At 42.0% G+C, this 14248-nt stretch overlaps 2 protein-coding genes across 2 annotated transcripts in view; both read left to right on the top strand.

Moving 5' to 3' along the window:
• Positions 1 to 14248, top strand: part of LOC125739313 (uncharacterized) — a 74101-nt gene that overhangs the window by 21123 nt on the left and 38730 nt on the right. The gene's annotated exons all lie outside the window — the stretch shown is intronic.
• LOC125739312 (uncharacterized) lies at positions 2025 to 7349 on the top strand. The gene is made up of 2 exons (XM_049009302.1): positions 2025 to 2164; positions 4470 to 7349. Exon 2 carries the CDS (start codon positions 4481 to 4483, stop codon positions 6500 to 6502), a length of 2022 nt encoding a protein of 673 aa, XP_048865259.1. The 5' UTR covers positions 2025 to 2164; positions 4470 to 4480; the 3' UTR covers positions 6503 to 7349.

Below are 14248 nucleotides of genomic sequence, written 5' to 3'. Positions count from 1 at the left end.
TTTCATCTGACAGTAATTGTCTGTTTTTAATAGACATTTTCTGGTGCTGCTGCTGTTTCACAGTGCATGTTATCATATACGGTAAAATGAAAAGTTCATGTAAAAGTTTTTATTTTTCCGATTGGCTTTTCCCTTGAGTGCCAAACCTGTCCAGTGTGTTTTTGGTATGAATGTGGCCATAATCATACTAGGAAAAACACTGACATGTAGTGAACATATATAAAAATCAGGCACACGGGGAGGGGAACGACCCTCACTGCAGCGTCTTGTCGGAAACCCCCCCATGAAGGGAACGAGAAGACAAAGCAAGAACAGAAGTACAGACCAGCAACACTGACCAAACCAGCAGGCACAGGACCAGAGAGCAATTAAATACACAGATAACACAAGAATCTAACACGCGACATCTGGGAGAAATTAACCAGGAGGCAGGGAGGCGAGGTGAAATAGGATCCAGGCCTAGCTTGTTAGGGCTCGTTAGGGGCCATGCCTGGGGGAGGAGGTCCGGGGCCAATGCTGACAGGAGGGGCAGGGCGTGACGCTTATATGAACTATAGGGTTTTTTTTTTTTTTTTAATATGGAAGTCCTTGGATGCCCTGCGATGGGCTGGCCCCCCATCCTGGGTTGTTCCCTGCCTCGTGCCCATTGCTTCCAGGATAGGATAAGCGGTTTGGAAAATGGATGGATGGATAGATGGAAGTCCTTGGAGCAATTGGAGTTATTGGCCTAATCGTGAGATCACTCTACCGATCATGGGATTTGAACCAGCAACGTTCTGGTTCCTAACCCACAAAGCTGCCTCACACTGCCAAACATTTTTTTATTCTTTTTTGGTCAGTGCATAAGCCAAATCCCTGTTAAAACGAAACAGCATAGACCAGCATGATTTCCATGCTTGTCTCTGATGGTTTGGTGTTGGTGTAGCTGCACAACATATGCTGGTATAACCAGCACGCTTTATACTGGTCATGCTGGTAACCAGCTATGCTGGCCTATAATGTTTTTTCGGCAGGGATATGTTCTATTTTCGATGTCTTATAAGTTGTCCAGCATCCAGTGGTTTTCCTGTAAATATCACAGAAACGAAACAATAATCGTGATTTACAGTTTTCCTGTTTGGTTTTAAAATAGAAAAACTCGAAGCCTGTTTTTTTCTTTCTTTCTTTTCCTGATTTTCTTTTTTTCCGTTGTAATTTTGAAACAGAAAAACCATAAAACGCCGCTGTTTTCTTCCGCTTTGGTTTTTGAAGAATGGACCGTATACGGATTTAGATATTGTGTATTTCATGTTAGTTTACTGCATTTTAACAGTAAAACGGGATGACACTGGTACTGCCTTCATTGCCTCGGTGTGAGTTATTCAGTTATTCGTGAGACGCGAGTGTTTGCATGGGACTTGTATCTTGAAAGATAGACATGCCTGTATCACAGATGATTAGGTGAAAGATATGTTTTACTACTCTTTGTTTCTATTCTGGTTAACGTTTACAAGACCGTTATCCTCTCATGTTCCGATGTAGGCGACCATAACTGTAAATGACGACTGTAAATGTGAAAACCCTGGAGACACACAGCCGCTGCAGCCTCCGCTCCTGCCTGCTACTGTAAGCGTATCGTATCGGACCGTAAAGCGCCAGCAGAAGCGGAGGATCCGGCTACTAGCTGGTTGTTACACCAGGAAAAAAATAAAGTAAGAAGTGTGAGAAATAAAGTCGCCATTTCCCGAAATAAATCTGAAATAGCTAGAAATATAGAGTGAATACTGAGAAATAAAGTCGAACTTCCCTATAGATGTATAATAGTGCCCTCCAGCGTTTGCAACAGTCACTATTACAAAGAAAACATGGAGAGCCAACTTCGGACTGATGTTAACATGAAAACAGGGACAAGTCTGCAATGCTCTTAATACGCTTATAAAACAGTAATAGCACCATTTATTGTTGATCCGTAAAGCAGTGTGTTTGCATGAGATAACCATATATGGTGTTTGTGTGCATGAACGAATAATCGATGCGTGTGAGAGGTGGGGGTGCAGGGGGCGGGACAGAGAGGGCAGAGAATAAAAGCTGCTCACGACAACCGCAGAGATCACAAAGTCTGAGACAGGAAGGCTTGGAAGCTGCAAGTACCTGCAAGTATTTGTTCTGATTACTGCATCACCAGGTAAGTATGCAAATTTACATGGTAAATTTCCCAGATTATTTTTCATGAACAGTGTAACAGGTATGCAAGAGAAACTTGTCTAACATTTAATAATCAAAATACGTAATCTAAGCTTGCATAAACGTCGTTGGCTGTCTGGTGGTTAAAGCACCGATAGCAGAAAACAGTATTTTAAGCAGGTCCAGGGCCACATTTACACTAAAACCAGCCACCCATTTATACACCAAATAGCTGGTACAGTTTGGGACAAGGGGGGTTGGATGGATGTAATATAATAATCAGACAGTTACATAACTACAAAATAGAGTGCTTAAATCTTCTCTTCTTGATTCATTAAAATCTGCATAATCTGTGCTATCATTACAGAAAAATGTATGAAAGCCATAATCTATAAAGAACCATAGATACCTTCATAATGCTTTATAATGGTCAGTATAAGATTTAATAAAGCATTACAGCATCTTCTATTGTTATAAGACATAGTATTAATTATAATACTTCATAAATCCCAATTAAGCTGTCATCTATCATGCACTGTAGATACTTTCATAATGCATTATAATTATCGGCATAAGCGTTAAAGAGGCTTTGTACTGCCTTATGAAGGATCTACAGTATAGGCCATTATAGATGAGAGCTTTATAAATCATCCATAATGCTTAACAAACAGATATAATGTTTTATGCCTTATTATAAATGTTCACAGTCATTCTTATAACGTGTCATGAATGTGTTCATAGATTCTTAGCCTACAGACATGACATTCATAGAAAGTTTTACCGAATTTATTTACTGTGGTCTGAATTATGTTTTTTTTTTTTTTTTTTAAGTAATTCCCATTTTTGGTCATATTACCCCCTTTTGGGGGAAATAACTGTACAGTAAGCCAACTAGTATCTAATATCCCACATGTGAATTAACATTGCATGACTTATGAATTATGTTTCGATTTCACCACATATTATAAAACAGTAAGCAGATGCCCCGTTGCCTCAGATTGGAATCCTGCCCCCTTCTGATTGGGTGGAGCTCTTCCCATTTTGATAACTGCTGTCTGTTGTGTATCTGCACATATTAGGCTACAGCTAATTCGTATGAAAATCTTTCAATAACCATAGACAATCTATTAGTTAATTATCCATATTCAAAGTACATTATCCAACCCCTGACTGCTATTAAGATTTTGGGGTGGGGCGCAAGCCTGGGGTGTGGAGGGTGGTGGGTGGTGGGGGGCGGGTGGTGCCAGCGACGGTCCTTACAGTATTTTTTTAGATTTAAAGTGGCCACCCCACTTCTAAGTGGTGAATGAGCCAATGCAGTCCCTCATCCTTCACTACAAAACAGTGCGATAACCTGCATAGATCTGGGTCTGTTAGCTTTTAATTTCAGCTGTCATGGTTTATGTATTAATATATATCATTCATTCTTAAATAATAATGCGCGTGAAGGCACACTCCCACAGCCCACTGAAGAGCCCTGCTTTGGCTCAGGACAGTAGATTTATTGAACTTTCTGTACTACATTCTTCATCTGCTCGTGTCGTGCTTTTTGGACTGCTGAGGTCATTGTAGTCACTTTCATGTAATTCTTAACAATTTGGACGGCGCTTGTACAAGAAACACTCATTTTATCCCATTTAGTTATGGTGCCTGAAAGTCAGAAAACAAGCAGAAAATGACAAGTCTTGAATGTCTGATCCACTGCTGTCGAGCACTGACTTAGAATCTACATTAGAATGTCATAATGTTTGCAAAATTAAGTCCTTTGCTTTTTAATCACTGATTACATCACGCATTACAAATATATCTTTTAAAGGTGAATTTGACTCCAGCATTTGAGTTTTTACATCCCACCCTTAAAGGTATTCATAAGTAGATTAAAAACTAAGATACATCGAAAGATAGTTGTCTCTTCTGATGCTTCTTTAAATCATTTTGTTTAAATGTAAATCATGCAAAAAAAATTTTAATCTAAAATCCATTTGTAGATTATGAAGTCTCATTAACAATTACTCTCAAAGGCAATTAACTAAGCACAAATTATTCACATTTTTATTCACAAATCCAAACTTGTAGAATAATGCTGCCTGATTAATCACATAAACTGAGTGCATAATCTCAATTAAGGCAGCTGACAGTCTTACTTTTAATATAAAAACTTGTTTAAATATCAGCCGGCAATATTGGCCAATGTGGACACATCAGACCAATGCTGATAAATGGATTTTTAATGAATATTGACCGACACCAATACTGTAGGCACCTCTAGTACATACTATCTATAACCTGTGTCTGTTTCCTTACAGGAAAGAAGACAATGGGAGACTTAGTGAAAGCTACCCAATCAATTACCAAGGCTCAGGATTTCAGAGATGACACCAAAATAATAATGCAACCATATGCTAACTGGGAGGAGTACTTGGTACCTGCCCCAGTCTCCATAGCCATTCTAGGGGAGCTGGTCTTTATTTCTTCCAATGTAGATTTCTCCATTGGCCAAAAGCCTCCTTCTGGTGGGTTTCAGTACATCAAGTACCCAGACTCATTCCGTGCCTGTCTTATGCAAGTGGCTAATGCCGGATGGGCGGCATTCAATACAGCTCACACAAACATGGACCAGATCCGTCTCCACACTGGCAATGTGCCAGCTTACATCAAGGAGTCAGTGAATATATTACTGAAGGAGGATGATAAGCTTGTTGAAATTTGTCTCCCTGACCAAATAGAACAAATATCTACTATATCAGATGAATGTGTAAAATTGGCTGATCAAGCAGAGAAAAAGTTCACCGCTGTAATTTATCTGATCCAAGAACTTTTGGAAGCTTGTATAAGTGCAAAGAAGGTATATGGTGATGATCTGGAGGCTATCAAGCGTAAAATTGAGGAGACAAATATGAGAAAAGAGGATTCAGAGAAAGCAAAGGAAAGGGCTCAGAAAACACTTGAGGACATGAATAAACGTTTAGATGAGTCACAGAAGACTTTTGATAAAGCAATGGATTCACTGCCGTCTGGGTGGGATGTGATTGGCATGAACTTTGTAGAGGGACTCACTGATGGTCTGTTAGGTATATTTTCACATGCAACTAAAAGCATGGCAGAAACACCAAAGGACAAAAAGGACCATGACGACGTTGGCGCTATGAGCAACGTACTTTCCAAAGCAGGGCAGATTCTGAAACTGGCCCAGACACTGAACAGCTTCATTGACAAACAGCAAATTAAATGGTCTGATATATACGATCAAAAGGAAGACAAAACAAAGACGGCGTATGTGGGGGAACAATATACTCAGATAAAAACCTCAGTGGAGGACGAGAAAGACTGTAAAGCCAAAAAGGCCACACTCGACATCTGCACAGACGCCATTGAACTGTGCTCTGAGCTCTCAAAGATCGCACCTGACGGGAAATGCGACGCTGCCAAGACAAAGGGCTTGATTGGAAGAATGCAGGAGCTGTTGAAGCAGTGTCGGAAATTAGACTGTGACAACAAGGCCTTCACAAACACTCCAGCCTTCCAACCTGAACCGCCGCATCAAGCAAAAGAAGGTGGAGGAAAACGGGCAGGTGAGATGGCGGTGGAGAACGCCCGTTACCGCATAGAGGAAGCTAAAACTCAGATGGAAAAGGCAAGAGAGATGCAAAAAGAGAGTTTGGCAAACCTGGAGAAAAACCAGAAGGAGCTGACAGAGATCTTAGTCACACTGCGGGGTTGTCAAGTGAAAGAGATCGACTTCAACACCACCATTAAGGTACTGGTTAAGGGTCTAGATGCGATGGGAAGAGTGAAAGAGCAGTGGGAGAAGATGGTCCGCTTCTTTCAGATGATCTCAAACATCGTGAAATCCTGCCTGAGTACCTCTCTGACAAATTTTGTCAAAAAAGCTGGACAGGCATCTCAGAAAAAGCTGCCGTATGACACAAAGAAATATCTCAAAGATGCAATGTACCAGCAGGCCCTTGCTGCGTCGAATGTAGCCAGCTTGGTTAACATGATCTCAGGGACCTACGTTGAGGTTTCTGACAAACACCTGATGGACAGGGTCAGCAGTCTGGGCAAACTCATGGCTCTGGATCCCAGCAAACCAGATTTTGAGACTGAACGCAAAAAATTACAAGATGCATGTGATGCAGCTCAAGACGCAATAAGGGATCTTGTGGTAACAAACAGGAAGAAATTTGATCTGAAGGCAAAAGAGAGAATGGAGAAGATTGTAATGGAGCTACAGCCAATGTTACCCCCAGTATCTGAGGAGAAAATGAAAGAGATCAAAGAAATTACAAATTCTTCATTTAAAGAAATGAGTAAGGAGGATGAGGATCAGTATGCATAAAGGTTCTGCAAAAACATAAATGAATCTTAAAATTATGGTAGAACAGGAAAATATATCTGAATAGTTGTGTTGGTATGCATGCATGCTTATATTTAACACACATCAGTTAAAGTTTTTGTGTACTGCTTGAAATGGTATTCTGTTGGTAATTAGTAATTCATTTTGTTTAACTGATGCTAGATTTACTGCTGCGTATAATCAGTATGAGTCTCATCCAGGGAACAACCAAAGCAATCAGTGAAAGGAAAAATGTGGCAGATGGGTTTGACATGTGGAGAAAACCTTTTTTTAGTTCAAGTGCCAGGTCTGAAGACACCCTGGAGTCTGGGACACCAAGCAAGTTCAACACAGCTTAAGCCCAGGGGTGGAGATCCACTAGCAGAAGAGACCTGAAGTCAGGCTGATCTCACGATCAAAGGTCAAGGCAAAAGAGGTAGAAGACGACAACCCAGGGTCTCACCAAAGATCACGTCCATCTCACAGCTCTGGGTTCGCGTTTGCATGTTTTCCCACTTTGCAAGAGCTCTTCAGAGCCATGAACTTGTGAATTTGTGCTTCACAAACTGTAGAGATGGAGACATGAAGAGTTTTAATCCAGTTATTTAATGTTTGATCCTTCATGTAATGTGTTCTGCTTATATGCATTTAACCTCAAAGATTAAAATTAGTGACTGGTATAAATTTACATATCAGGGTCTATAGGAGAGGTAGCAGTGTGCAGTTAAAATCGTGTGAATTGGAAATCATATATAAACAGATTTTGTTTGGTGTTTGGGCTGTGGGAAAGAGCAGTCATGTGACTTTGTTCTAATTTCAAGATAAAAAATAAATAACTCCATGTATCAAATCGTGTCATGTTTTTAGTCTTTCTAGTGATAATGACCATGAATCAAATGTTAATACGTAAGTATGACTTCATGGTTAAAGTCTTTCTGAGAGTATAACAGGAAATGAACCAGTACGCAACAATTAAATATCAAAATCTGCACACACACAAAAACACACATACACTGAAAAAAAGAACTTTGTGCTGTAGTAAAATTTATTAAATTAACTGTTTAACTTCTACATTGTAAAATTAAGATTCAGTGAGAACTAGAATTTCTGAAGTAAAATTTTGAATATTTACACATTTTATTCACTTAGTAAGTAAACTGTATGCAAATAATAAGCTTTACTATATATTTTTTCGTACTGTTTAATTATTTAATTGTCACTGTAAACAGGGACGGATTACGGACTGGGCCAGCGGGGCCGCTGCCCAGGGGCCCTAGCGGTGCAGGGGCCCCTAGCCCAAAACAATTTGCAACGCTTATCAACAATGTATTTTCGTATGTCTATTTTAGTGGGCCTACATTCTTTGATCCTCTGCCTACAAGGGCCCCTGACTCTATAGGGAGGGCGTTTGGCTGCCAAGGGCCCTTGAATTGTGGTGGTGGTGCTGGTGGTGGTGGTGGTGCGGGGGGGTTGGTGCTTTCAGGGGCCCCCCGACCCTGCTATAGGAACTTTAAAGGGAAATGGGTGCATGGGAGCCTACTTTCAGAAGGCCCTCTTAGGCCCTCCTATTATGGTCCTGGCTTCTGGCTACCAGGGGGTCCTAGGGAGGATGGGGGCTTTGGGGGCTTTCAGAGGGCCCTCTGATTATGAGGGCCCTACTAGGAGGCCCTAGGGAGGAGGGTGTAGTGTACCTTTAGAGGGCCATCTGATTACAAGGCCCCCTACCATGGGGCCCCTGGCTTCTGGGGGGAGGGGAGGGGGGCGTGTTAACAGCCTTACAGAAGGCCCTCTGACTAGGGAGCGGTAGCATGGTGGGATGGAGGCAGTTAACCTGTCCGCTGAGTGGTCCCCAGAGCAGTGTAGCAGTGTAAGAGTTTGACCTGTGTAATCACTCCCAGGGCTGTAGTGGAGGCTAAACGCAAGTAAGCACGGTTTACCCACCTCTGAAATTTCAGAATTAGAGTTTACCCACTTCTCAATTGATCTAAATGCACATCATAGTATAGTTTATGCACAAAATGTAATCGTAGTTCAACCACCTCTTATTTTACCACTACACCCCTGATCACTCCATTCTGTACGGGGATATGGTACACAGGTGGATTCTGGCATGGTTCAGCTGGACACGGTACACATGTAGTGTGATCACTAACCGTGCCCCAACATGGCTCTCACTGTACGTTCACACCAGGAGAGGCCAAAGCGAACACGTCGCCAAGGTCGTTGAAGAAGCTTCGTTGTTGAATTTGCTTTATTCACTTTGTTCGCTCATTGGAATGTTTGATTTAGCCTGTTACCGTGGGGCGTTGGTAAATCTATATACACTGAACAAAAATATAAACGCAACACTCCCATTTTTCATGAGATGGACTTAAAGATCTACAATTCATTCCAGATACACAATATTACCATTTCTCTCAAACATTTCTCACAAATCAGTCTAAATGTGTGATAGTGAGCACTTCTGCTTTGCTGAGATAATCCATCCCACCTCACAGGTGTGCCACATCAAGATGCTGATCTGACATCATGGGTAGTGCACAGGTGTACCTTATACTGCCCACAATAAAAGGCCACCCTGGAATGTGCAGTTTTTTGCTTTATTGGGGGTCTGGGGACTCAGAACCGGTCAGTATCTGGTGTGACCACCATTTGCCTCATGCAATGCAACACATCTTCTTCGCATAGAGTTTATCAGATTGTCAATTGTGGCCTGTGGAATGTTGGTCCACTCCTCTTCAATGGCTGTGCGAAGTTGTTGGATATTAGTGGGAACTGGTACACGCTGTCGTATACGCCGGTCAAGCACATCCCAAACATGCTCAACGGGTGACATGTCCGGTGAGTATGCTGGCCATGCAAGAACTGGGACATTTTCAGCTTCCAAGAACTGTGTACAGATCCTTGCAACATGGGGCCGTGCATTATCTGTCTGAGTGGCTGGTCTCAGACGATCTTGGAGGTGAACCTGCTGGATGTGGAGGTCCTGGGCTGGTGTGGTTACACGTGGTCTGCGGTTGTGAGGCCGGTTGGATGTACTGCCATATTCTCTGAAACGCCTTTGGAGACGGCTTATGGTTGAGAAATGAACATTCAATGCACGAGCAACAGATCTGGTTGACATTCCTGCTGTCCGCATGCCAATTGCACGCTCCCTCAATGCTTGTGGCATCTGTGGCATTTTGCTGTGAGACAAAACTGCACATTCCAGGGTGGCCTTTTATTGTGGGCAGTATAAGGTACACCTGTGCACTACTCATGATGTCAGATCAGCATCTTGATGTGGCACACCTGTGAGGTGGGATGGATTATCTCAGCAAAGCAGAAGTGCTCACTATCACACATTTAGACTGATTTGTGAGAAATGTTTGAGAGAAATGGTAATATTGTGTATCTGGAATGAATTGTAGATCTTTAAGTCCATCTCATGAAAAATGGGAGTGTTGCGTTTATATTTTTGTTCAGTGTATATAGATTTACCAACGCCCCACGGTAACAGGCTAAATCAAACATTCCAATGAGCGAACAAAGTGAATAAAGCAAATTCAACAACGAAGCTTCTTCAACGACCTTGGCGACGTGTTCGCTTTGGCCTCTCCTGGTGTGAACGTACAGTGAGAGCCATGTTGGGGCACGGTTAGTGATCACACTACATGTGTACCGTGTCCAGCTGAACCATGCCAGAATCCACCTGTGTACCATATCCCCGTACAGAATGGAGTGATCAGGGGTGTAGTGGTAAAATAAGAGGTGGTTGAACTACGATTACATTTTGTGCATAAACTATACTATGATGTGCATTTAGATCAATTGAGAAGTGGGTAAACTCTAATTCTGAAATTTCAGAGGTGGGTAAACCGTGCTTACTTGCGTTTAGCCTCCACTACAGCCCTGGGAGTGATTACACAGGTCAAACTCTTACACTGCTACACTGCTCTGGGGACCACTCAGCGGACAGGTTAACTGCCATTGAAGAGGAGTGGACCAACATTCCACAGGCCACAATTGACAATCTGATAAACTCTATGCGAAGAAGATGTGTTGCATTGCATGAGGCAAATGGTGGTCACACCAGATACTGACCGGTTCTGAGTCCCCAGACCCCCAATAAAGCAAAAAACTGCACATTCCAGGGTGGCCTTTTATTGTGGGCAGTATAAGGTACACCTGTGCACTACCCATGATGTCAGATCAGCATCTTGATGTGGCACACCTGTGAGGTGGGATGGATTATCTCAGCAAAGCAGAAGTGCTCACTATCACACATTTAGACTGATTTGTGAGAAATGTTTGAGAGAAATGGTAATATTGTGTATCTGGAATGAATTGTAGATCTTTAAGTCCATCTCATGAAAAATGGGAGCAAAAACAAAAGTGTTGCGTTTATATTTTTGTTCAGTATATTAGAATTGGTTTTCACCGAACCGCGTCATAACTCATTATATAAGGTTAACTGACTTTTAACTTCTCTTTTTCGCTCTGGTCGCCCAATTTGCTTCGCTGTCAGTGAATTTGCTTTGTTCGGCCAATTCGCCGACTCTCCATAGAGAAATAATGACTTTCGTCGCTCTGGTGTCTTCTGATGTGAATGAATCAATAATGACACTCCAAATAATAAATATTTGAATTAATTTGAGAAAGTTGGTGTTAATAACAGTTTTTTTCACATTGGAGAACTTGCAATGCGTAAATCATGGGGAGAGTGTGGAGCCATTATTATTTTCCCATATGCTAAATACTGTATTCAATGTTGTTATTTTGTATTGTTATTTGCATTGTTCATCTCATTATAATATTGTAATGTACTGCGTGGCTGATGGGTTTAGGACGGGGACAACTGTGGTGCAATTCGGTCAGGCAGAGTAACAGGAGTGGAGCACACGCAGGCACTTCGGGCAGCTCACGGAAGGGTCCGCTGAGCGGAGTGCGAAGAGAGTGCTTGCGTCAGGGAGATGACTGGAGAAAAGGGATCGCCGCAGATAGTTCTGATTAACAAGCGGGTTTTTTTTTGTGCTTGTGTCTCAGTGTTTGTTTCCGTTGAAGTAAAAGAAATCACATTATTATTAAAAAAGAACCCGATGCATGCCTGGAAGCTATTCACCTTATTCAAGTGTGCAACAAGAGACCTATCTTTTCCCATGGTAATAACCAGGCTGCTGAACAGAAATGGGATGATTAGCAAAAGTGCTTTGATTTAGAGCATGAATTGTATGACATTCAAACTGCATGATCAGTTTGCATTGTTGATTAAAACTGAACAAGTTCTAATATTTTCTGACTTCTGTCTGATGGTTATTTCACTCGATGGTAGAACAGCCAGTGTTGCCAACTATTTTCAATGGAAAGTAGCTAAAGTCTGCTCGAAAAGTCGCCAAATGTCGCTAGGTGACGTCATGCGTATATTTGCATATTGATGGCGTAATTACGTCGTATTTGCATTCTGCGTGTTTTCCCTAATCCTTCTTCACGTGTCCAATATAAAACTGTTATCAATTGCGTTACATATTTTCTGCCAAACAACACAAGGGAACTTAACCAGCAGTTACATCCTCTGCAATGAAATAATAAGAAAAAAAAATAAGAAGAAACGGTCAAATTAAATAGTTTTAATTCAAGCAAAGGAGAAGAAGGTGTTTGGTCCGTGGCAACACCGTTTGCACATGCGCAGCTCATTCACATCTATGTCAGCTGCCGTGCGATTACGGGAAATTGCTGCTCCTTTCAGCCAGAGCTAGTGCTCACTGATCAGAGCAGACACATGGAGATGAGTAACTGTACCAGGAAAGCAAGACCTCGCGCTTACAGGACAGTACTGGCGACATTTGGAAAGTTGCTAAGGTTTGTCCAAAAGTCGCTAGATTTGTCGCTAGGCGCTTTTTGGAAAAAAGTCGCTAAATCTAGCGACAAAGTCGCTAAGTTGGCAACACTGAGAACAGCAGACAGCATGCTGTAGTAGACAGTTGCTACCCCTCCCCCACTCTCTCACTCAGAGTGTTGCAAAATTGTTACATTTCCTCCAGTCAGCCAATCAGGTGTTGTGAGCACTTTTCAAAATCCAACTGAAAATTCACTGCAGATATTAAACCCCCTGCCAGTATCTGTCTCATTCAGACAGTTCAGCTTGAGAACTTGCTTTGTACTCTCTATACAGTCTTCTAAACTTCTTTGTTATCACAAGATTAACAACCAAAAGCCCTTTTAAAGGCTCATTACCTTTTATATTGCATCTCTCTCCCTCTATCTCCTTGACTTTCTCTCACTCTCTTTCCACCTCTCTTTCTCTCTCTAAACCTCTCTCTCTTATTCTATATAATTGTATATTATTTGTAATTATCCATCCATCCATCCATTTTCCAAACCGCTTATCCTATTGGGTCGCGGGGGGTCCGGAGCCTATCCCGGAATCAATGGGCACGAGGCAGGGAACAACCCAGGATGGGGGGCCAGCCCATCGCAGGGCACACTCACACACCATGCACTCACACATGCACACCTATGGGCAATTCAGCAACTCCAATTAGCCTCAGCATGTTTTTGGACTGCGGGGGGAAACCGGAGTACCCGGAGGAAACCCCACGACGACATGGGGAGAACATGCAAACTCCGCACACATGTGACCCAGGCGGAGACTCGAACCCGGGTCCCAGAGGTGTGAGGCGACAGTGCTAACCACTGCACCACCATGCCGCCCCTATTTGTAATTATATTATACTATATTATATATTGCATATTGTATTCTGTACTATTCATTACCAGAAGTATATGATTTTCTAGTCTTATAACAGGCTGAAAGTCTTAGCATATTATTTTATACTGTATTATATTTCATAGTTGTAATAACAGTACACCAAAGATCCAGGCCTTTTTAAAGGCTAGTCTAAGTAGCAGTTGCTACCTAGCAACTCACAGCCTTTTTAAAAGGTTGTTGTTCTTTTATATTTTAGCTATAGTATTGCAAGAGTAATTCTAGATCACCTTATAAAGACACAATTTCCATAAATAACATGGATCCCAAACAAAAAAGTGGTGCTTCAAAAAGAAAAGCAAAAAAAATGAAGGACGCAAAGGACGTTTTCCTGAAAGACGTTCCTTTAATATCAAACTTTTTTGATAAGCCGCTGGATAAAAGTGAGATGAGTATTGCTAATGTTAGCATTCACCAGAGTTCTAGCAATGAAGATGAGCTCACCACTGGATTATTGTTATCTGACAGTGTCTATGAACCCTTGCAGACCCAGTCAGGTACAGGACATAGATGCCAGCCCTGCCAGGCTACCACAGACCACCAGCAACAGAAAGATAATCAAATGAAAGTTGCAGGTGTGTCAGAGCCACAATTAGACCAGTCAGCTGCATTGCCTGAGGTACAGTTTTCAAATGAGGAGGGCACAGACCCCAACTCCTGGTGTGAAACTGTCAATGACCCTGCTTTATGGCCCAGTACCATTACCGTCCCAGCCAAGTCAATTCTTCTTAGTAGAGGGGTAGCTGCATTTCAAAACAGAAGTGCTAAGTATCCTGCCTCAGTCAGGGATAGAAACATTGGGGTTATCAGTAGAAGCTTTACAAATGCTTTACTCAGTTGTTGTCTACCAAATGGGCAAACAGTGACTAGGCAGTGGCTACTTTACTCCCCTTCAACTGGCTGTGTGTATTGTTTTGCTTGCAAACTGTTTTCCATTAAGGACAATACTTTTGTTCATGGATTTTCTGACTGGAAACATTCAGAGCGGATTGGTGAGCATGAGC

The sequence above is a fragment of the Brienomyrus brachyistius genome, chromosome 3, assembly GCF_023856365.1.
Source record: "Brienomyrus brachyistius isolate T26 chromosome 3, BBRACH_0.4, whole genome shotgun sequence".
Classification (NCBI taxonomy): domain Eukaryota; kingdom Metazoa; phylum Chordata; class Actinopteri; order Osteoglossiformes; family Mormyridae; genus Brienomyrus; species Brienomyrus brachyistius.
This window is presented reverse-complemented; position numbering and strand designations above follow the sequence as displayed.

Excerpts from the sequence above, each read along its gene's own strand:
- LOC125739312 (XM_049009302.1), top strand. The coding sequence starts at position 4,481 with ATGGGAGACTTAGTGAAAGCTACCCAATCAATTACCAAGGCTCAGGAT.